This window comes from Bombus flavifrons, chromosome 3 (assembly GCF_040668555.2).
Source record: "Bombus flavifrons isolate JBK064 chromosome 3, iyBomFlav1_principal, whole genome shotgun sequence".
NCBI classification, from domain to species: Eukaryota; Metazoa; Arthropoda; class Insecta; order Hymenoptera; family Apidae; genus Bombus; species Bombus flavifrons.
Genome location: NC_138444.1, coordinates 11,075,288 through 11,099,778, shown reverse-complemented (window position 1 = coordinate 11,099,778; position 24,491 = coordinate 11,075,288). Strand labels below are relative to the sequence as shown.

The 24,491-nt window shown below is 39.9% G+C and overlaps 3 protein-coding genes across 5 annotated transcripts in view; all 3 read left to right on the top strand.

Annotated features, from left to right (window-relative positions):
• Positions 1–14,058, top strand: part of LOC138178377 (uncharacterized) — a 193,291-nt gene extending 179,233 nt beyond the window's left edge. For all 3 annotated transcript variants that reach the window (XM_069110173.1, XM_069110174.1, XM_069110172.1), the window contains 5 exons: positions 1,356–1,535; positions 4,893–5,040; positions 6,784–7,053; positions 7,580–7,914; positions 10,024–14,058. In XM_069110173.1, the coding sequence (XP_068966274.1) occupies positions 1,356–1,535; positions 4,893–5,040; positions 6,784–7,053; positions 7,580–7,914; positions 10,024–10,363 (1,273 nt within the window). In that variant the 3' untranslated portion in view covers positions 10,364–14,058. The remainder of the gene's footprint in view (positions 1–1,355; positions 1,536–4,892; positions 5,041–6,783; positions 7,054–7,579; positions 7,915–10,023) is intronic.
• A 6,170-nt stretch (positions 14,059–20,228) lies between these two features.
• Positions 20,229–22,487, top strand: LOC138178380 (bifunctional methylenetetrahydrofolate dehydrogenase/cyclohydrolase, mitochondrial). The gene is made up of 4 exons (XM_069110178.1): positions 20,229–21,142; positions 21,249–21,433; positions 21,524–21,892; positions 22,011–22,487. The coding sequence occupies exons 1-4, from the start codon at positions 21,069–21,071 to the stop codon at positions 22,370–22,372; spliced, it is 990 nt and encodes a 329-aa protein (XP_068966279.1). The 5' UTR covers positions 20,229–21,068; the 3' UTR covers positions 22,373–22,487.
• A 209-nt stretch (positions 22,488–22,696) lies between these two features.
• Positions 22,697–24,415, top strand: LOC138178379 (glyoxylate reductase/hydroxypyruvate reductase). The gene is made up of 4 exons (XM_069110177.1): positions 22,697–23,094; positions 23,348–23,668; positions 23,748–24,205; positions 24,272–24,415. Exons 1-4 carry the CDS (start codon positions 22,907–22,909, stop codon positions 24,397–24,399), a joined length of 1,095 nt encoding a protein of 364 aa, XP_068966278.1. The 5' UTR covers positions 22,697–22,906; the 3' UTR covers positions 24,400–24,415.
• The last annotated feature ends 76 nt before the right edge of the window (positions 24,416–24,491 follow it).

The window sequence follows — 24,491 nt, the reverse complement described above, 5'->3', positions numbered from 1 at the left end:
CATCCTATCGATCGTTTACTCATATACAGTCGGATAATTAGCCACGTTCGAGCATACTTGGTAAATCTCCAAAAACTAATCCTTCGATGAAAAGTTTGTATTCCATATTTTACTCTTATAAACGTTAAATACCGTTCTTAATAATGTTAAATATAAAAAAAGAAATTATAATATAAAATACCAAGTAAAGCAAAGATCGTTAGATTCTTTTAACAGAGATGCGACGAGTGTCGCGATATTTGTGACCGGCGGTCGTGTTCGATAAAGTGAAAATTGCGATTACCCTACAAGACAAACAAATTTCTAAACTCTCTCGGGAAGAAAGAAGGAAAAGAGCAACCTAACCCGAGTAACTTTCATCCCTATTGCGAAGAGCCTTGTTCATCCCTTCACCCTTTGCGATCGCATCGTTGGAAATGCCTTTCCGATATGCCATTATACAAGCTCGACCGAGGGAGTTCAATTAAATCGAGCGGATCTGGATAAAAAGAAAAGCATCGGGACTCGCGTATGGGAGCACGAGTCATTTTTTAATTGGCCGCACAAGGGGGCGGTGATGATCGAGGAATCGCCTCGTTTAACAGGTTAATAAAGCTAGGGGAAAGGGAGGGTCGTTTCATGCGGAAAGGATTAACTAGACCGTGCGACGCATCCGCGTTCCGTGCGGCTATCACGCTCGAATACGCGGTCTTCGTGTCGGGCTTGCAGTGAAAAATAAAATGTAAATAACCCCTTTTGCGACGTGCTTCGATAAGCGACAGACGTCGACAACCTGCGAGGGATAATTCCTCTCTATAGTATCGAACGTTGATGACCTGTTACGCGTTTCGATGAATAATCCCGTATTTTTAGCGCGTCCATACTTTTACGATCACGATCACGATGATGAGGATGTTCTCTATATACGAGAGACGTGTAGTGCGGTCTTTGTACCTGGCACGAGTTGCATTCACCTTTCCGGTAATTATAGTTATCGTATAACAAGAAATTTTCGAAAGGAACGAATTGCACAATGTTTTTACATGGAAGCGTATATTTTATTAGGTCCAGTCATAAGTTAGTTCGTATTTGGTTAAACGAATGCTATAAAGTCTATCCGATCGAAAAGCGATTTATTTCAGTTTTCTAGAAATCTCGCATCGGAAAATTCCGACAGGTATTTTTACATTCTTCGAATAATATTCATAACATTTTCGAAAATCCACGCGCCGATGAATTTATTTCTCAACCCAATCTACTCTATGTATATGTAAAAAGATCAGTGAAAATTTTCAAATTGTCGAGGCTCGACGTTCCACGTACCTTTAACAAGCTTCAGACACGTACCGATGACGAAATTTTTCTCCATTCCACAGGCCAGTAAATTTTCGCGCGCTCTACGAATTCGTGGATCTACACCAGGACGGCGATCCTTACGGCAGCGGGCCGTGTTCGAGGATCTTCTACAGCCGCAATCGGGATCATTATCCCGATCGTAGATTCCAGGCGCCACGCGACATTTTCCTTTATGGCCGTGGCGGCACGAAAAATATGAGGTGAGTCCACCTTGCCGCCACTTAACTATTGTTCCAGACGCTTTCTCGATACCGTAATGTCCTTAAGGCTATGGTGAAAGACGAAGATCGGGGCCACTGAACGCCAGCTATAGCCTCGACGAGGATTTATGTCGCTCGGGGCAATTCCTGCTCTTTATATTCTCATCGTTGTTCCTATATGAAAGAGAAAAATTTTAAATTACAAACAAAGAACTCAGCAGCAAAATTAGGAAAATAAATTCGTGGATGAGGAAATGATCGCGAGTAGATAAAATCTTGGGTGCTTTTTGCTCTGACGAGAAATAGAACGATAATTCTGTCGTTTCCGCCTCTCGATGTTATCTAAAAAGTATTGGATATCGAATAGAGAATTTACTCCGGGAATACTCTGAAGAATTTAGAAAATCCAAACGACTGTCTCTTCGTTAAAAATACTCGTCACCTTTAAATCTGTAGCTTTCTACCGCATCTTGAGTCTTGCACAACTATAAATCCCAAATAGACAGACGAACGTAAAAGGGTACAGTAAAGCGTTATAGTAACGATAATCGTGTGCTTAACGATGGTAGGGGCAACGAAGTCAGGTTCGTCCCATGGGAATATGTAAAAGTTAACACTTTACCGACCGCTAGCGATTCAACAGCATACGCATGTCGACCGGCATCTCAGGGCAGATTCTCCCTGGCGCCCGGCTCTGTTTCGGTTTAGACTCTCCAATCTTTCGATTCTTTTCGTTTATCGCGAACGGTAAGTTTTTCAAATTGCTATAAAACTGTGGGAGCTTACAAAGCAACGCAACCGACGCAACTGAGCAAGGTACCTTAGTACTAAATAACAAATTACTGTTCAAATAATGAGAAAGATTGTCGGCGACAAAAGACCGATTAATAGGCCATCGGTCGGTAAGAGTCGGCGACAAAAACCGATTAACAGGCCATCGGTCGGTAAGAGTCGGCGACAAAAACCGATTAATAGGCTATCGGTCGGTAAAGTGTTAAGGAGAGAAGCAAGACGCGCGAGGTTTCAATCGACGGTCTGTCCATTTAAAGGGCTGCCCGGAGAAAATGACGGGACGATCTAACGAGGACAAACTCTTTCTCTTTCCGTCGGCCGCATCCGGCTTGCACGGTGCTCCTTTTACGCGCAAACGATTCCGCGATTTCGAATGAGACGCACGTCAGTAGCTCGCCTCTTCGTTTCACCTTCAGAAGCGATAGCCAGCCGTAAATAGACCCTTTGTGCATCGCGACGAAAGTGTGCGCGTCTTTTTCTTCTTTTCTTTGCCCCTCTCTCTTCTTTTCTTTTTCTTTTTCTTTCTTTTTTTTTTAGAGTTTCGCTCGGCGTCTCGTCGCCTCTCGTGAAGTTCCTCGACCCTGTTCGGTATCGAGGGTGAAAAAGAGGAAGAGGAAGAGTCTTCTTTTTTTAGAATACCTTCGACAGTGTCGCCACAGTAGATCGCTCTTCGTCAAACGCGATTATTTTCTGACTGCTGCTGCATCTTTTCGTTCCTCCTACAATATATCTAGACTCGTCTGAAGATATAACCGACCAACGTTTCGGGAATCGCGAGGTCGGAAAATTTTTAACGAGGCAAAAGACGGGTATCAAAGTGTACGCGACTGAGACTTGCACGCGCTACAAATAGCGTTTACAGCTTCTTCTTATCTGCTGCAACTTCACGAGCTTAACAAACTTAACAAACTTCCCCGAAGTAATACAGACGAAGTAAAATAAAGACGTCTCCTCTTTAAAATTTCTCCAAATCGCCTGGTAAACTTGAGCAAATCGACAACACCTGTTCTTCCGCTACAATCCTCCTCTCTCTCTTCCATTCTTCTAAATTTCTCACAACCCTCGAAACAGTCGTACAAGATCCTTGCCAACCTCCCCTATTACAGATTTCCCTCTATTTACCCTTCGAACCTCCTCCGCTTCCTCTAAACTCCACCTCAATCAACAAAACTCCCAAAAGGAAACACAAACATCGTCGAAAGTCCTACTAACACTGAATTTCGCCGTTTGCTTTCGACCTCGCGAGAACAACTCTCCAATTCCGTTACCGTTCATTGATCCTATCCCGCCGAAAGTTCCCTTGGCCGGCCATTAAAGCCGGACGTCCTGTTTTATGGGGCCATAAAATGGACTTTACGTCTTCGCGGCTGGTCCTTTCTCTTTTCGCACGACCGTGACTACACCTACTTTGAAAAGTCTTCGTTCATAAGGGGTGGCCCGGTCGTTATCGTGAATAAATGCAGCCCGGTTTTTCCCATCGATCGTCGCTCGCGTCGTTATTTGCTGTTCAAATAGAATTCCACTGCTGCTTCACGCGTGGGCAGGCTGTATCGCGTGCTCGTTTACTTTGTTCGTAATTATGATTACGCGACACTCGTTGTCTGGGGAAAGGGACAAAACGCAGCGGCCAGTAGAATGTTGTAAAACTATCTGGGAAGCACTGCACGAGACACTTGTACAATTTGTTTTTTTTTCTAGAAAGAGAGAGAGAGAGAGATGTAATATTTCGAGGGTGAATTAGGTTTTTCTGGAATTTCTCTCGACGCGATATTTCCTTGAAAATTGCAAAATTTCGAATTCTCTATCGATATCTTTTACGTTCATAGAATGCAGAGGAATTGCCCTCGATCGTTTTATTTTCTCCTGCAATCTGCATCGTTACTACCTATCGCTGGCAAAAATTTAAAAAATCGTCGCGAACACTCGCCAGATATACAGTGACGTGGAAAAATTCACAGCCAGATAATTTTTTCAAAAGGTGACAGGGCGGAAAGAATTTTAAATAACGTCGAGGATGTCAGAGTATGACAAGTAGAAGGAAACGCTATCTAAAAAAAACTAACTAAACTAACACAAACGCTGTTACGTTAATCGTATAATATTACCGAAACTTTTTTAAAATACCGCTTTTTTGGAGCGATAAAGCGAAAAATCTATCTGGCCGGATACTTTTGCACGCCGCTATACTTCCTTATGTTACCGCTTTCTATTTATCTATCATACTAGACCATTTCTATTTATCTATCATACTAGACCATTTCTATTTATCTATCATACTTCAAAACCGTGCAATACCATTAGCGACATTAACAAAGAAAACAAAATAGACAAAACTTGGTCGAGATAATGCTCGATACGAGTCCGCGAAGTTTGCAAAGGAATAGAAACCGATGATTGCTTTGACCGCTGATCAATTAACGAAGGAGAAACGTCGTTGACCGGTCACTTTCCTCCTCGTAATCTCCTCGACGTGGTATCGATCGGGAAAGCGATTCCTTTGCGTGGCCGACCGGCCATGTAAATTCGATTAAGTGACACGAGTGCAGGCTACAACGGATTTTCCAGCTGCGTGTACAGATTCGAGGGCGAGCACGATGAGATCGTGAAGCTGCGGTTCAACAAGCTGTTGAACGGAAACCGGACGTGCCGCAGCGTCTCCAGCCCGAACTTTAATCGACTGCTCTGCGTCGGATCGGACAACTTCTCCGTGAAGGTGAGTCGTATGACGACGTTTCCAAAATTTCAATGAAAATCTCGAATAAGAGTCTGATGCGTACTTCCTGGGGAAAGACGATTTTCACGACGCTTTCACGACGGGTGTCACGTGTGTATACGCACGACTGTGATAACGTACGAGTTGTAGAAAAATTATTGCAAAATAAAACAGGCGTTTGCAAGTCATTGAGAAAATATAGAGGAATACTGGAATGCTTAGAAAATAACTTAATTTAGAGGAGAACGCAACAGAATTACGCAGAGAAAATAAGAAACTTTCGCTGTAAAAGTCACGTGCAGAAAACGCCTGGCCGTGAAAGCGTCAAGCTGCTACGCTCTTCCATAATCAAACACCTAACGCGCTACTTGCGTTCAACGTTGCATCGCCATCCGCCGAAATGTCTGTGTTATCGTGCCATATTCTACGTAGAACCGTATTTCACTATTAGTTCAATCTTAACCAAAATGTGATTCGAGATTTCTATCCGTTCCTTCAAGACTTCCGCTACCTCTGGCGTAAGATAGTTTTTGGAGATAAGAGGACGTCGGACGTGAATACGTTGGCTCGCACCTTGGAGCGAATCTCTGGACAAAGACGCGTGAATCGCGAAATCGTATTCAGTTTCTCAATTTTCCTTGTCTTTTTTTGTTCAGCGCGTTTTCAATACGAATTGCATAATTTTGAGGGGAAGCGTTTATCGCGCGTGATATCTTTCGACGTACGTATTGTACTTACAGGTCGTGGTTTATTCGCTCGTTCGATATCCTTTTTCTTTGTACGGTCATTGAAAACGCACCGAAGCGCTTCAGATTCTTCGTTTCACACCCTTTTTCTCGCGTGTAATAACGAGCCAAAGTCGCATGTTCCAATTAATCTTCGAACGAACTTCGAACAGGCATTGCTCCATTTTATATTTGCGCGACACGAGAGCACTAGAAGGGCCATTCATCTTCCTGAATACAGTTGTTAACCCGACGAACAACTGCACGGTTCCGACAAAGCTGTAAGCCTGCCGTTGTTCGTATAAACGCAAGCAATCATACCGTCATACAGTTCTGTTTAAAGATTAATCACAAAATCGGAGTAAACGATATTCGAAGATATTCGAGTTAAATTTACAAAATTCCGTAAGGTCCCGGAAATATCTCTAACGCGATTAATCTGTAAAATTGAATCAAAGGCAAACAATAATCGGACGATTTACTAATTGGATAATAAATTCCCAAGACGCTACTAATTCGGTCGAAAGACCGGAGCACAGCGGCAAGCGAGCAACGATTTTAATTTAAAGTTTGCCAACCACGATCGAAAGAATCTCCGTCGATAGTTGCGCCGTTGGCTATTGCGCGAGGGTAAAGTCTGTAATTAACGAGACCGCGTTTTCATTAAAACTTTATCAGAAATTCGGCGTGTAAACGGCGGTGTGATCGCGGAGGGATGTACGACAATCGAACCGAGGCGAACGAACGTTCGCGTGACCAAAATAAATCTGAAATTCCGATCGAGCAGCGAAACCGTGCCACCGTCACCGGCCATTTTCCCGCTCCGTCGTTCGTTCCATTTTGTTATCGATCGCAGGATTTACGAGGGGCACGGACTCGCGTCCGTGAATTTAAAGCGCAATTACAAACGCTAATGTTCTCCGATCGCGTTTGTTCGTCACCGTAGCAATTATAATAATCTGTCGACTGATTAATTCGTAAGCGACCCAGGGGACCGAATCATGCTCCATATCTACAGGTGCTCGATCTTCCATGGCCGAACGCTCCGCCTGTCCAACGGGATTGCCTCTGCTCCAACCGATCCCTACCGATGAACGTCAAGTCCACCTCGAATATAGTCGAGGTACACTTCACCGTCAGGTCTATGGACGCGTTGGATGACTACAATAATCTGTTCTTCGAGGGAACCTGGGACTTTATCAAGACCAGCCCTTGCATGCAGAAGCGAAGAGTGAGAGGACCATCCGGAGAGATCAAGTATAAGGTGCCGGTTATAGACGAGGATGAGGTGAGATTTTTTTAGCTTTAGAGAAATTTGGAACAGACGAAAAAGCTTGAATCGACGCGTTCAATGCGAAATCTATACGTATCGACTTTAATTACTTCTCATGTTCTTTAAGGAAATCAAACGAACAGATCCTTTTTTCCATTCTTTTCGTCGCGAAAGATAGAAATCGTACATCTCACATTGAACGTGTTACGAGAGGTTGAAGGAGAGTTTTGGACACGAAGTATATCGGAAGCCTGTGGTAGATCGCTTAGATTTGCTTTCGTATGGTCTCAAATTGAGGATTACCTTCTAAGAGCTCCGTGACATAAAATTGATTTACTGTAACAGAGGACAAATTGAATGGCTGGCTACGACTATGGCGACGAAGGTTCCAATCGCTCGAATCGTGGAACTCGAACTTTCTCAAAATTGTTAACCCTTCTACGAAGGGAGAGGAACTTCCGTTTTACGAAATAAATATTCGCCGAAATAACTCGGACATGCCATACTTGAAATCGAAGAGTTCTGGGTGGATTATTTTCAGAAAAACTGCGAGAAGCATCCATGGCTGATCGACCCAGGGCCGAACCAATATCTCTACGTGAAAATGCACGGCACGATAATGTCGAACACGAGCAAATGCGCGACGAAGAACCGGATCGTCGTGCACACCGGTGGCGCTATCCACGTGTCGGTGTGCCCGAAACCACCTGCGGAATCGAGTCACCACGTGGTCGAGGTTTTCAGTGACGGCTGGGCCGTCAGCAGCAACGCGATGATCCTAGCACCGGGCCAAGACCCCGTCAGGACTGTAGCCGTCGAATTTATCGTCAAGGAACCGGAAACCTACACGGTCACCTGGCTCGAGCTCACTAGAAGGTTGGTAATTCGAAATACCTTTCTTATTTTCTTTACGAATCCTCTAACACGTTAACAGCCATACGAATATTCGGATAAAGATTTTCCACAATTTAAGGGGTGATTCTTGACGCGGAAATAAGACAAAAATCAAGAATAAAAAATTGCGTTTTCGATCTTGTTTTTTAGTTATTGACAATTAAAAATCGGTCAGAATATCCTCCTGAATATCCAGAATATCCAAACCTCCTTACACGAACGAAAGGAGGTCAGCCTGAGCAGCGGGGCGCACAGTCCTCAGTCCCAACGACATACGGGCCGCAGGATACCATACAATTTGATTTTTCCAAAATATTATATCGTGCTTGAATGCTCTTCTCCAACCATCTTATCCAAGTTATTCATATCGTTGAAAGTTTGCCGGTCCATAAAATTTATCTTATTTTAATCGTTCTAAAAAATCTAATATACCCCGGGTCACCGATGACCCTCGTGGCAGTCAACGTTCTAAATTTACCAATAACACATTTGAACCCATATTGCTTCTTGTACCTACGTGTCTTACGGTGCCTACTCAACGATGCGATCAAACTAAGAGCGTCTTGCAGTACATATCCAATTGAATCTAACTGATAATACGCTATTTGTGTCGCAAGAAATTCATATTTTAATTAAACATCAACCTCGAATGGGTTAATCATGTAGATCCTTGATTAAACAAAATTTACACAGCTACTCCCTCCGCGTATTTAGCGATAGAAACCTCTTGGTTATCTTCGTTCTTTCGCTTGAACGATTCTGAACGAGGAACCTAAGCAGTAATCTGTCCTTTCACGTTACCTTTGAACCTCGCCAAGAGCCTTGCCCTCAATTCGCCGGAGTATCTACAAAAAGCACCGACAGTATCTCATTCAGAAAGTTGTCACTGATCCCCCGTTTCACCTGACAAAACGCTAGTTCTAAGGTCTTGTTCGAAAACGCGACAGAGAAGAAGTTGCCAGCATTTCACATTCTACACACTCGGAAAAACCTCGAACAATTCTCCGTTCGTCTTTCTTTTAAAACTCTTAGAAACTCGTTTGGTCAAGTGGCACGGAATCTCTGGTTTCCTTAAAACAACGTTCCCAAAATTTCACTGGGAAAAATGCCAAACGTCTTCTCTTCGCCCTCTGCTTCTGATACTAAAATCCCATTCTGCAAAGTGCTAATAAATCGTTAGCTCTCTTAACAACCAATCTTGACGATCTTTCCTCCTTTTAGCACGTTGTTCCCAAAATTTCGCTACTTCTCCCATTGCTTATCCGCTGTAACTGTACTTCATCGAATCCGCTTAGAAAAGTGCCAAATGTCTTTTTGGTTCTCTCGTCTTCTACCAGAACAATTCGAAAAGATTTCACTGCAAAAGCATTAAAGGAAAGTATCTTCCCTTCGCTTAAAACCAAAAACTCATTCAGAAAGTCTTTAATCTTCTTAACAACTGCTAAGGTACTATCCTCGGAATTTAATCGAGAATCTTCTTGATTAAAGTTGAAGGGTCTTTTCTTTATTTTACGCGTCTGGAACGTAACTTCCTAATGAAACGATGACTTTACTTTCGAATAGCACACGATATACCGTAGAAAGATGAGAAGTTGGTCGACACACAGGAAGCACAGCTCTCTATCGCTCGCCGTCAGGCTATAGATTTTACTTGTGTACACTATGAATTTTAGTGTATACATAGTGTATACATTCCTTAACAGGATTACAATGTCCCGCTTCCATATACGTATCATGCACAATATTGGAAGCAGTATTACGTCTTAAATATAAATATTTAATTAATTATTTAATTACTTGTTAAATATAAATCCATTCGGTAAAGTTCTGATATCTTCTTTTACCTTTCATTTTAGAAACTTTCTTTCGTCCGCCACTGTACGTAACACTTTCGGCTAATACGCGTGCTTATCTTTATAACCGTACCAAGCTCATCGAAAATAAGTAGACCGCTCATTTACCTAGTCATCCTTCCTCGCCTCTGCACGATAATACACAACGTAAGAAATGTTTACAGCTATTCGACGCTTAAGCGTCTTCGGAAAGATATCCACCGAGATTCCTAACCCTATTCTCAACTTTCCGGTGCAGACCATCGGTGACGTCGAGCGCAGGGCTGCAGATGCCACGCGACTGCGAGCAACGGTGCCCCGAGCTGGACGCGTGCATAAACGCGTCGCTGTGGTGCGACGGGATCTCCCATTGTCCATCGGGCTACGACGAGGCTCTGACCCACTGCTCGGTCCTCCTGCAGCTGCCGCCTCTGCACCTGGCCATCGGCATCCTCGCGATCGTCACGATCATCGGCGTGATCTGCTTCGTGATCTGGCGGATCTGCAGGCAACGGGCGAACCGATCGATATCGCAGCACCGGCTGAAGAGCATCTCCTCGGAGACGGCGATCATCGACGGGAAGGAAGTGATTTGCTGACACAGCGACAGTTCTGTGCGATACGTCGAGGTCGACCGGGTGACCACCGTGTGACGATCGCCCACGGTCGTCCCATTCGTCGCTCGTCGTGGCGTCGTCGCGTCCCATTTCGCGTCCTCTTGAAGGGGGCGCCCGTTCCGGCGCCACGACGACGCCCGCCTCCGCGTAACGCGCAGAACTGCTCTGCTACCGGTATACTTCGCAGGAGACCTAGACTCTGCTCCAAAAGGACGGTTCGCTGCTCGATGACCTGCACCGGCTTGCGCTTTCTTTCTCGTACACGGATAGGTCCACGGTGTTTGCGCGCTTCTTTTGGCGTCTTTGGTTGAGCGAGAATCGGCTCGGATTCTCAGCTTCGACGACAGACGCGCGGACTCCGGGATAGATGCTTGCAAATGTTTTAGGAGGATGGACCAGAGCTGTTCATATTTGCCATACCCGTTTCTGTGTTTTCTAACACTTTGAGGCTTCCTTTGGCTTTCGCTTCTGATATTTTAGAGCGTTCCTGGATTTTTCTTTATCGAGAACAAAATCATGAGACCACGAGAATGGCGTCTTTGTCTTCTTCGTGATCCAGATTAACCGGAATAAGTTGCCGAGCACCTCGCGTGCCTTGGTTCCTTCTCGCGTGCTTTCTTCGATCACCTTCGTTCGCTATCTTTCGTCGATTGGTTCGAAGAGTATCGCGTACGTTGATCGAGAACTTGAACAGCCCCGGTCCATTCCTCCGAGCTGATTATTATTTAGGCCGAGAGCACAGGGCGACGCATTTCCGAGGATTTCTCGGTTAGAAAGTCATCGAAACTCGAGGAATCGAGTTGCTTGAACGAGGACAATAAGTAATGAGATCCTAGTGATATCGTTTCGCTGGTAGCGTAGCTAACTTTTTGTCTCCGACGACCAGATGATATCGATCCATCGGTAGATCGAACGATGGCCGATCGATCGATACCTGGATCGTACGTATTGGCATGGTAGAGGAGCCTGAAATTCTGTTGGACTTCGCGCTCGATTAAACGCCGACCCAACGAACAGAAGAAGAAGATGTCGGTCCGTGGCATCGAGCAGGGAACCAACAAGAAATACTCGCACTATGGTCGTTCGATCGTCCGTCGAGGTGATGTCTCGATGAGGACGGAAGACGCGGTTTTAAGCACGAGCCAATGGCTCCTCTCTCTCTCTCCTCCGCTCTCATGCTCCCTTTTGGTAAGCGCGCGAGATCCTCTGTAAAACGCTCGGTTGAAGTCGCGCGTGTTCGGATGAACTACCGCTGCTTTCATCGTGATTCACGTAAATCGATGGTAACCATGAAATTTTCGTCTCTGATTCTTTTTTTCTTTTCTTCTTCTTCCTTTTTCATCGAATCGATAGAGACTCTGTCTTTGAGAAGAGAGCGAAACGTTGTCATCTCTATCGACTGTATCAACGTCAACAGGGGACAATGAGAGCAGAAAAATTGAATAGTCTCGCTCTCGCTTCGTTCTTTCACTCGCGAATTACTTTGGAAAAGAGTTTTTCGAATTCTATACGCGAGTTTAGCACGTCTATTCGAGCAATTCGTAGAAGAGTTGGCCGGAAACTATCGTCTTTGGAATTTTGTTATCGGGAAAAAGAAACGTTTACGCGAGAGAGATCTACGAAGATGATTCGACTTAGGATGATCGACGTTGATCACGATGGAACAGTATGGATAGTAAGCCTATCCGGGAACTATAGATACTGACCAAATGTTTCGAGTGATTACCGTTTAGACGACTTAACGATACTGTCACACTAGCGATAAGACGACTTCGGGAAGAACGAGTACGAAGAAAATGACGTAGAAGTATGGTAGCCTGAAATTATGTGATATATATAATGCTGTTTTTCACGGAGCTGTGCTCCGTTTAATAATGATTGTTACACCCTGGCGAAAGGGGTCGTCGGCGACGAGAATCGATGTAAGCGCCAGAAGGGAAGCGTCGAGTTCTTTTTCGCCTCGTAGAATTGGCGCCGCGACGACACCCGACGCCATAACTTGTACACCATGTTCATACTTGTACATAACTGATTATTTATCTATTTGTATCGGGTAACACGACACGTTCGTGCACGCGTGTCCGTTCGCAGCTTTCGCGCTTTTCGCATTTCAAATTTCCAATTATATCACCGGCTGCGCGCGAAGGAAGACGCGACTTTGATCGAAAGTATACTTGACCTTGGAAATTCTGCCCACTAATTCGCAATTTCAATTGCTATAGATCTAATGGTAGAATGATAGACGAAGAGATTTCAACGATCGTTTCGTGTTCGAAAGTTGTACCGGCGAATGCGATTTAAGAATCGAGCAACGCGATAATTTTCTTCTGCTCTTCTGTTCTTTCGTAATGGATCGCTGCGAACGGAGACCCGTTCGAAACCGCTTTACTACTAGCCGATAAGCGTAGAGCTCGCGAAGCGCAGAAGCAAAAACGAAGGAACAAAGCCGACGGAAGATACGAGGCGAAGCGAAGGGAACCAGAGACAAACCGAAAACGATCCAAGAAAAAAAACTAACGACCGGTCAGCTAACTGAAAGCACCGCCATCGTTTCCCGCTGTGTTCAGCGTGCACGTCAACCACATCGCTCGGTGAAGGAAAATCAACGGGACGTCTGCGCTACGAAAGCCACAATCGACGACCGTTCGGTAACCGGCCCTCCATTATACGTTCATGAAAAGACAATCGTTAACGTATTCCGCGTGGAATCGCATCTTTTTCACTCGATTTATTAATTCTATATGCTTTGAACGAGCCACCGACGAGCCACATCGGCGACGTTCATCGGCTCATCCGACATCCCCTCCACGCGAATAATTCTCGGCAAACGAACAAAATGAAAATAAAGTTGGACGAAATCGCGCGATTCGTTCGATATTTTGGCCGTACAGTTCTTTAGGTCTAAGTCGTTCGAAAGATTTTATAGTAATTTTGAAGAATTGCTCGGCGTACGGGACGGCAACGTCGGCCGACGCGTCCACATCGACGCGACGATGCAAAGAAAAGAGGGAACGGAGGAAATTTCTCGTCGAGTTGTCACCGGATTTCGTCCTTACGAGAAGACTTGTCCACTGGGACGATGCAAAAAGTATATAGGAAAACGCACGCATGCTTTATCTCATACCGAAGTTGATCATAGTTCACTCGCCGCGTTATCTCGCGTTCCACTCGATACGAATCGACGAAGCGGCGCTTGTACGCGCGAAGAACCGTCGATCTCGCTCGAGAAGCAACTCGTGCAACGAACCATTCTTGTCATTCTGCAATTATTTTCTCGCCTCTCCCACCCTCAATTTATCGATGTATCATTCGCGTTTCTTGCGTTGCGGGGACCAATAAATTCGTACGACCGCCGGAGTTGGCCGTGCCAAAATGGGGAAGGAAGAGTTTCCACGGTTTCTTTAGTCTCGATTGTTCAGTTTGCTCGCGTGATTCCGGTTCGCCGCCGCGATACACCCCCAGAGAATCGAAGACTGACGCTTTAGTTTCGTGTTCTATCGTTGCTCTTACGACGAAAGTGTTACGTGATATCTGTTCACTGCCATTTCGTTTCATTTATCTGTACGCGATTCAAGCATTTTTCGAGAGATTCGGTCGACCAGCGAAGAACGGACACCGATCGCAGACGTTAGAAGAATAAAAATTATCGAACGAAAAAAAGAAGAAAAGGAACGTTTCGCACGTTTAGAAAACAGACGCTAATCTTTCCCGCGAAAAGGCTGCCAAAGAAGAGATAATCGCCTTTAAAATTTCAATCATTTAGGACGAATCGGTTGCTCGTATCGAACGTTCAACGAAATAGCAATAATCTGTCCGAGAAAACGAACGAGAAAGAAACAAGAAAAGAGAGATTCACGATAAAACGAAATCGGTATACGAAATACATATAACGAAACCGAGAAGATCCCGCAGCTGAGAAAAGGAAAAAAGGACAACGTCGAAAAGTCCTCTGAACCATACGCAAGAGGATTCCGCACGGAATGGCGAAGCTTGTTTGATTTATCACCAGACGATCGCTCACGGCCGAGTTCTCGTTTTGGTTGCCACCTACGCCCCGGTCGAAGAACCTTAAGCTTCCGGAGAATCGGTCGGATAAAAGGAAATAAAGGAGTCGCGTGCTCGCGGACAATAGGTTCGAGAAAATTAAAAAAGAAGAAGAACAATCCGCCTGATGAATCAACGGTGCGGTTCTCTTTTTCCCTCGAGTGTGACTTTCACGAGATAAAATATCGCGACGAAACGATCGCTGTAAGAGGCCTGAAGCCTCTGCGAACGCTGTACCTCGCGGCTTCGTCGCCGATCACCGTTTCCGGCGCGTAATTTTGTTCATCGTGCTCCGCGGTACGCAGTATAGAAGCTAATTTTCTAAGATTCTTCTCGATATCGATCGTTGTTCTTTGCCATTCGGCTTTACCGAATATACTTGTACAAATATTGCCATTAAATCGTTTGTTCCGCGACCTTCGAGCAGATAACTCGTTTTCCACTTTTGTCCAAATCCGACGTCAAGCTATTAATTTTCCACGTCGATTCGTTCTTTTCACTCTTCTCTTCAAATTGTTCGACGAATAACGACGGATAACGCGAATCCAACGATTATCGTACGGAAACAACGTCTTCGTCGTATATATTGTTAACTGGAAAATCGCACAAAAGCGTAAATCGGCCAGAATTTCTAATATTTCAAAAACCACCACGAGCTTCCCAGACGAGAATCGAATACGTGACAGGCGATGAACGAGATTACGCGCGGGGAAAAAAAAGTACGTTTTCCCTAATGGGACCGCGTTGTTCACGTGCACGAGGACAGTAAAGGTTTATTGCCACGACCGGATCAAACCCATACGCAAACGAACCAGCCGCACGGTGCAATTTATCGGCGAACCTTTATTGACGTCGCGCATGAAAACGCGGCCCGCGTGTTTAGAGACACCCGCACGGCGACAGGGCATCGGCCGCGGAATCGCATCGACGTTAAACCAACCCGGCCCTAGTAACTCATATCCTCTGAACACCATGCTGGCTCTGCGTTTAGCACTTGGCTATAGATTCGACCAAAGAGCGTTCCGCGAATTTCCCAAAATTCGGTTCAACTCTCGCCTTGACACGTTCGCTGCTCTCCAAATCCACTTTTTCTTTCGTACAGTGAGTACATGTTAATAAAAATTGTCATACGTATCTTTATTTATTACACGCGTTTAGTAGGAATTAGCATGAAATACTTTTCCATAATTTCGGGATTTTCAGTACACGTGCCACTTCAAATCGTTACGATACATAACAACGAAGGTATAGACCGACTGGAACGTGCTTCGTACGCAGCGAACGTGTTAAAATGAAAAGTGAAACTACGATAAATATGTCAGGAAACGAAACTTTTCGTCTAAATTTCCATATTTTGAATCGCTTAAGTATTTAGATTACGTTATGTTTGTAAAAAGAAAAATGTTCTGGGTTGTGAATTTCTTCGAATATTCTTCCCTTTAATTCTCGAATCGTTCGGATCGTTGAATTTTGAAACCGTAACTTTCTGAATTTGAGAATTCGTGGCGATTACAGGCCGATGGACGCGTACGGGTGTGCGTGTAAATAGATTACGAACGACTCGATTGTAAATAAAGGTAAAATACACGTACGAGTTTTAACTAATTCTAGATGATGATCTAAGTTAAACGAGTAACTATGTAGAGGATTAGACGTTATTAATTACGATATAAAATCATATCCATGAGCGCGCTGGTATTAAGGAAGGGAAGGTCGACGTTTAAGAGCAAGTGTTATCCTCGCGCTTTGACGATACTTGTCTTATATTTCAACTTTAATCTCCGCGATATGAAATTGACGCGATTACGTTTATGAAAAATATTCAACTGTTACGAGTGGTTGACAGAGAAAGCTATATTCGTTTGATTGTATTCTCGCGGATATGTGCTTGTATTTCTTTGATTCCGTCTGCAATATATCGTTGTAAGTATCGTCAGTGAATAATTAATTAGAAATGAAACGAAAGAATGCTTGTTATCCCCTCGATTAACACCAGTCTCCGTTGAGACACCATGAACGAGAGAACAAACGAATCGACGATGTAACGAGTATAAGAGACTTCCGGTAGGCGCGCATCGAATCGACAAAAATTTGCGCGGTTCTATGTACATAAGTAAGCGTAAGTGTTGCCGAAGCGATAATGGCAAGAACCGAGAAACTGCACAAGACGATTAAGTTTAATAATGATTTCTCGATAAACTGTTGTACGTAAAAAGAAAAGAAAGCGTGATATAAATGAACGAACGACGGTAAAACAGAAGGAAGAAAAAGCGGAAAGTGAGAAAGCGTAACGTAAATAGGAAGTTTGTAAAACTCCGCGAACTGACTTGTACAGCGTTTATCTCAGGCCTGTCCACGTATAGGATTCCCAAATCGTTTATTCTTCGTCATAGTCTCGTGATCTTCTCGAAAAATAGTATAGCGTAAAAGTAATCATATCGTGTAGTGTCGATACTTTAGAGGATAAATTTACAGTACAAAATAAGAGAAAAAAGAATTGGAAGCTATAGCTCTAGCAAGATTCAAGATCCTAGTTCCGCATCTACGTTTCTGCTTAGTATGTGAAACTTAGTTCCTTAATTAGAAATGGTATCGTTTTCTCATTTTGTGCTCTAACTTTGTTCGTCGAAGAATCGACATATAATTAACCGATCGAGTTATCGAGCACTTTCACATGCTACGATAATTATATGGATACAGAGTGCGGGAAATGATTTGGACACTATAGTGTATCCTGTGAACAGGCCTGGTGTATCTAGTAGCACAGAAGTTGTATGAGTTCCCGAACTCTTCCCGAAGACTGCCGAAAACGCTTATTGTTTGAAACGCTTCGGCGCCCCGCAATAATCATCGTTTCGAGCGATGAAAATTAACGAGTAAGCATTAAGTATCGCTTTCTCTGTCGTTTTCATGCAGAGTCATACACGATCGTTTATAGCAGTTGGTAAATCGTTCGCGTAACTCTCTTTTTTAAGATATTCGATATCCTCCTTTCCTCGTCTTACTTTTTCCTACGTTATAAGTAACAGATTTTGTAATGTACGATAATTCTACGTTGAGCGAATCTGATATGAAACAGGATGTTACCGACTGTCGGTATACCGATATTTGAGTTTAAAATTCCCTTCGAACGATTCGTTCGCATCGCGATAAATATGTATGTATTTATATACTTACATTCAACGTTCTTTTTTTCTATGCACGATGGTTCTTTTCTTTCTATTCGCTCGACAGTTTGCACCCAAATTGTTCGAAAGCTTAACATAGAAGTTAAACGATTCGCTAATTTTTTTTAACACATCGCCCACGGCACGAATATACAAAATTATGCAACAAGGAATATACACTCAATACCTCGAGACAGCGAAACTCTCGATTTCTGACACTATTACTGCAAGAAAATAATCATAAACACAAACGGAAGAATGCATTACGATGTAAGAATAAATTATCCAATTTACGGTGAGCGTGGAATCAAGAACAGGCCCGACAATAACATATGTGCACATGCGCTCGTGCACCGTACATGTTTACGAAGATGTACTACCTAAAAATGTTTATAGATGCGTCTATCAGGCCGATCACATGTATTGAACGTGAAGTAAAACGAAAGAGTACTTACATTACCCACTTAACGAGATACTTTCGACATACAAATGAATTCAATGCATTAATGAACTTTACTCCAAATTGTGAAACATTACTGTGACGTTTAAAGTGAGAAACTTTAACAGCTATTACTATTCATAACGTAAACGTGATAATTGATTGATTAACACTAATAAGATCGCATCGTTTGGTCTGAAAGACACTTCTATGGAATGGTTAATGAGAATGAAAGAGGATCGATCACCGTCAGACGTAAAAAATTTCAACAGAACCTCCGGAAACATGCTCACACGACATGCATATAGTTACTAATTATACCATTATTGATTACCGATTCGAATATCGAGTATGCGACATTTTTAATAAATTATTTTGAAGATTGCTTGACTTGTTTATCCTTACCTTATCCCATCTTGTTACTTCAAATCGTAGAGATATTCAATGATGCAAATATAAATCTTGAACACGATTAATTTTAACTTTGATTTAATAACTTCTGGATAACGGATCTTTTTGCTGCACTTCCAGCTTCTTAAAATTGTTGCTTTCGATACAATTAAAGACTGAATGCACATGAGCGATATTTTACCGTCCGATCCCAATACGACCATGTCTTTCACTGTTTTCCTATTACAACGAAATGGACATATGATTGTACTCGATCACAACGATATCGTACGATAAAATATCGCTCGTGGAGTTCCCGCGTAAATCGACCGCCAAAAATTATATCGATAATAATCGAATATCGCGATATTTAATTACACATTCTACCGCCTTACTAGCGTTGTACGTGCCAGTTCTATACTGAATCGATAACGTACCATATGACTTGATGGTAAGTAAAGAAACACGGAAAAACATTGCAAGTCTATTCTGTACCTCATCTATAGTTACCTAATCTCAAATAAACGAAATGTAACCATTGAGTAATAGGACAGACGTGACATTAGATGGTACATTACGTTTTAGGTTCTGAAATACCGACCTGGAGAAAAATCTGAGTGTTTCTTACGCCCTCTGCGATATGTTGCAGCAAACATAAGTAAATATTAATGTTCAACTTGAGAGCGATGAAGACGATACAAGAGTTGGACGAGTTTAAAGCCCCATGCACAACTGTATATGCGAACAAATATCTGTTACGCTTTAATTCAAAATGAATATCAACAACGTATTGAGTTTTGGTTTGGGTCAGTTTTTCCAATCCAGTCACCTGTCTGGATAGGGCCTTAAAATATGTATTGCAGATGAAACCGGTAGTTCCAATAAAAATGACTTTTGATTTGGCTTTGTTCGTTTTAAATATGTAAAGGAATGTATACGTGATGGATAGTACATTTCTGAATAATATAATATGAATAAATTATACATGAATAACATTTCTAATTTATTTGAAAAATATCATTTTTCTTTTAATTACAGTATATCTAAATAATGGATTTTTCTGGGTTTCATTAGGAAATTATCATCGCATTACAATTAATTCACGTAGGAAATCAAAACAATCTTGATCCTGCGATCGATCATATCATTTTTAAAGTTTATTAACAAACAGCGAAAAGATTTAACATCGTTAATAGCGTAAAGTTAAAATAGTTAACGTAATAATTAATGTACCTTAGATTAGTGTCTATCTAATATAGATATTAGACCTCTAAGGTCTATATCTATAGAGGTAGAAATCTAGTTTAGTTTTACTTTCAAATGGGTTTTAGTTCTATGATCTAGATTAAGTTAATCTTAAATTTCATTGTTGTTCGATGAGGAACAAGAAGAAACTTATTCTTTGTTTTAAGTTTTAGTTTTAAATATTATTCTTAAACCTGACTTTTGAGTTTTAATTTTAAATTGTGAAGTCAGCTTTAAGCTTCAGTATATTTATGAAAATCGATGTACTTGATTGGCATCTTTATCCATAGAAGCAAGATTTTGGTAACTCTTTTGCTCTTCTCATTGGTCTTTTTATTTCTTTCGTTATTCTTTTATTGTTTTCATTGGGCATAATTTGACTATTTGTGTTATCAATAAATTGTGTTACGAGTTTCCGATTCAAACTACCTGTACTTCAGATATATAATATTACAATTTTATTTGAAACTAATTAACCGAATTATTTAACTATTATTGTGCAGTAATTTATTATTTTAATAACATGTAATGTGTAACATGTTCTTTTCATTTCATTATTTTAATAGTGTGTAATGCTTTCTGAAGTATTGTGAAAACATAAAATTCTATACTACGTTCTGATTATAGGATATCCTGTTCTATATTTTATTTAATTTCATACAAAACTTTAGTTTTTATTCAAACCAGTACTATACTGAATCGATATCGTCACATGTGACACGAAACTGGTAAGAAGCTTTTCCCAAATCGGTATTTTAGAACGTGAGACAAGAAAACTCATATAGTGCCAGGTCTATCTTATCCTTAGTCAATGATGAAAGTAAAATTAATGTTACTATTGTTATAATATCGCTATAGTCAGTCTGCTATAGTATACATATGTATATTATCGTTATCGTTACCAGAAGAAAAGTAGTCCCATAGAAAGTTTATATGCAATATTTCTATATCTCGTTTATGATATTATATATCACTTTCTTAAATAATATAAGTGAAATTACAATGTCATTTTCCCGAAATAAATATGTAAAATATAGATTAAATGTTAATTCTTTTTACAAATAAAACAGTACCGGCAAAACTAGTTTCGAAAGTAAAAAATCAACATTCCCTTTCACTACAAAACATTGCAAGATTTTCACCAGTAATCGCTGCAAACTATTTAGTATACTTTCACCAACAACAGGTTCACTGTGTTTTTTCATTATCACATTATTTATAAAAACTGATAGATATCATAATTTCGAATTATAATTACATAAAATACAGTATGTATATGTGTTATATTACATTATGTTATGTTAAGTACTACAAGTAACAATTTATATATTGTTATGTATATAAATGATCAAATATTTTACTATAAAATAATTAAATATATAAACGATTTTATACTCAAAACATGTTTCACTGGAAGAAAGTCTTAGGAATTAATTTATATGGATCTTTGAGACAATTACATACTTCAAAAATATTGTAAGTAATACATATTCAATTTTTAAAGACTTAAAAAGTTATAATATAATATAATATAATTTTCTAATTGACTCAATATGAGGTACATAACATATATTTTTTTTAGACAAAAAGCTGTTATAATAAATGGTAAAGAAATAGCTGATGAGATTCAAAATGAATTAAAAGCAACTATTCAGGATTGGATAAATGATAATAGAAAGAGACCTAAACTCGTAGCCATAAAGGTTGGAAATGATCCAGCTAGTAAAGTATATGTTGAAAGAAAGATGAAAGCTGCAAACTTCATTGGTAAAATAACACTAATGTTTAAACAACTTTAATAGATGTAATTGATACATTGAATACATGTCTAACATATTTATTTTATTGATAACTCAGGAATTGAAAATTATGTTATTCATTTAAAAGAAAATAATTCGCAGCAAGATCTTATTAAAGAAATTGATTATTTAAATAAAGATGAAAATGTGGATGGGATTATCGTGCAATTGCCATTACCAAAACACATGAATGAACATGAAATATGTCAAGCAATTATACCAAATAAAGATGTTGATGGTTTCCATTTAGAGAATTTGGGTAATTTAGCATTAAATAACAGTAGGTTTATTCCGGCAACTGCTTTGGCTGTAAAAGAAATAATAATTAGGAGCAATATTGAAACTTTTGGAAAAAATGCAGTGGTAGTGGGAAGGTCTAAACATGTTGGGTTACCAATTGCATTACTATTACATGCTGACAGCAAAGGTATAAAACGTAAATATAATAATAAAATGTAAAATAGCAAATTCAATTAAATTTTATATATATAGAATGTAACATTGCAAAAAAGTCAATGAAATCATAATAGCAAATTAATTCACAGATGAAATAGGTGCATTAGATATGACTACAACAATATGTCATCGCCATACTCCTCATACTGAATTAGAAAAATTTACAAAATTGGCAGATTTGGTAGTCGTTGCAGCTGGTATTCCTGGCTTAATTACTAAGGAAATGATAAAGCCAGGAGCGTGTGTAATTGATGTAGGGATTACAAGAATAAAGATGGACAATAAATACAAATTAGTAGGAGATGTAGATTTTGAAAATGTGCAGGCAATTGCTGGACATATAACTCCAGTACCAGGAGGTGTAGGTCCTATGACTGTAGTAATGTTAATGAAAAATACTATTTTGGCAGCTAAAAGAAATTATAACAACTCAAAATCATCTGTACTTTAAAATATTAATGTTTAAGAATATGGACCATACATATTTCACAGCACAGTATTGATATATATATAAAGTATTATGTTTTCCTATGGAAATAAAATGGAAATAATAAAATTTTCTATTTTTTATTATGTTTACTCATTACATCAGAAAATGTCTTTTATTACTCACATATAAAAACTTGATATCATGTCATCAAACAATTACCAATGCATGTTATTACTTTCGATATACGAAATAAAAGCAAAAAGGTATACAAAATAAATTAGAAATTATATATAATAATAAAATAATAAAAGTATTATTTTTAATAAAGAAGACAATTTTCTAACATTTTCGAACCACCAAAGGATATTGAAATTACAATTAACATATATATGGATTTATATAGTAATCTGTTTGAACTTTAAAACCATAAAAAAAAATTAAAATATTTAATTAATGATAAGTAAAGGTTATATTTTCCCGTATTTGATGTTTCTGTTCAGTCGAGACTGAACAAATATATAAGATAATAAAAATCATACGTCTATTTAATAAAAAATGTCCTTATCTAACTTCACTTTCTACACGAAATCAAATCAAAGGTCGCTACTTTTAATTGCTTTCAAACTTTTAAGACGTAACGATCAAAAATTTGTCACATCTAGTCCAGTTAAGATGAATCGACCAAAAGTTTTGATCACCCGCCCGGACATTCCAGCTGCCGGGTTAAATTTACTTAAAGAACAGTGAGTATATTTTTAATATTTAAAGAACACTTAAAATACATTTCATTCTCTTAAATCATATAAAACACATTACCCAATTTTTCATATCCTATTCTATGAAGTTACGTTTACGTAAACATACATATGTATAATGTTATACTTTAACATCTCAAACATTTCGTGCCAATATTATATTTTTGTCTTTGATTTATACGTGCTTGCAATGAAAAAGCTGTTTATTAATATTTCTATTTCTTTTTATTTTATATTTTAGGTGTGATGTTGTTCTATGGGAAAAACCTGAGCCAATTCCTAAATCTGTATTATTATCAAAAATACAAAATATGGATGGAGTTTATTGTTTATTGACAGACAAAATAGATGAAGAAGTTTTAAATGCTGCCGGACCACAATTAAAAGTTGTGGCTTCTATGTCAGTTGGTGTTGACCACTTAGATTTGCAAGCTTTGAAGAAGAGAAATATTAAAGTTGGTTATACTCCTGGTATTCTAACAGATGCGACAGCTGAATTGGCTGTAGCATTATTACTATCTACGTCTAGAAGATTAATAGAAGCAAACAGAGCCATTTACAAGTATAGAACAGAACATATTTTTTTATGTATTAAATCGCGTAATTAAACATACATTTTATTTCAAATATAATTTATATAGGGGTGAATGGAAAGCGTGGTCACCAACTTGGATGTGTGGACCAGGATTATTTGGATCAACTGTTGGAATAGTAGGATTAGGTCGTATTGGTATTCAAGTAGCAAGATGTCTTAACAGCTTTAACACTGCTAAAATATTGTATACAAGTAGGAGTATTAAGCAGGAAGCATCCGAATTTGGAGGAGAAAAAGTAGAACTTGATATGTTATTGGAAACAAGTGATTTTGTAATTGTAACAACAGCTTTAACTCCAGATACAAGACAAATGTTTAACAAAAATACATTTAAAAAAATGAAAAGATCTGCTATATTTATAAATGTCAGTAGAGGAGAGGTTGTTGATCAATCTGCTCTGATAGAAGCTTTAAAAAGTGGAATAATCAGAGCTGCTGGTTTAGATGTTATGACTCCTGAACCTATTCCATTAGATAGTGAACTTTTGAAGTTAGATAACTGTGGTAAGTTAACTAAGATCTATCTGTAGTAAAATATATAATAAAAATAATGATTTACTTATGTTTCAGTTGTATTACCTCATATTGGTAGTGCTGTTACAGAAACGCGAGAAGAAATGTCAATAATTACTGCTAAAAATATTATAGCAGTCTTGAAAGGAACTCCAGCTGAAATGCCTGCTCCACTTCAATTATAAATATAACTTAAGTTATATATATATATATATATATATATATATATATATAACTTAAGTTACTGAAGCAAAAATAAATTTGTGAGGAGAGACTA

What these genes read in the sequence shown, in the direction of transcription:
- LOC138178379 (XM_069110177.1), top strand. Translation starts at nt 22,907, where the DNA reads ATGTCCTTATCTAACTTCACTTTCTACACGAAATCAAATCAAAGGTCG. An exon ending in TTAAATTTACTTAAAGAACA is followed by an intron (nt 23,095 to 23,347) that starts GTGAGTATATTT and finishes TTTATATTTTAG; the next exon opens with GTGTGATGTTGTTCTATGGG. An exon ending in TTTGAAGTTAGATAACTGTG is followed by an intron (nt 24,206 to 24,271) that starts GTAAGTTAACTA and finishes CTTATGTTTCAG; the next exon opens with TTGTATTACCTCATATTGGT.
- LOC138178380 (XM_069110178.1), top strand. Translation starts at nt 21,069, where the DNA reads ATGTTTCACTGGAAGAAAGTCTTAGGAATTAATTTATATGGATCTTTG. An exon ending in TTACATACTTCAAAAATATT is followed by an intron (nt 21,143 to 21,248) that starts GTAAGTAATACA and finishes TATTTTTTTTAG; the next exon opens with ACAAAAAGCTGTTATAATAA. An exon ending in GAAAGCTGCAAACTTCATTG is followed by an intron (nt 21,434 to 21,523) that starts GTAAAATAACAC and finishes TTGATAACTCAG; the next exon opens with GAATTGAAAATTATGTTATT.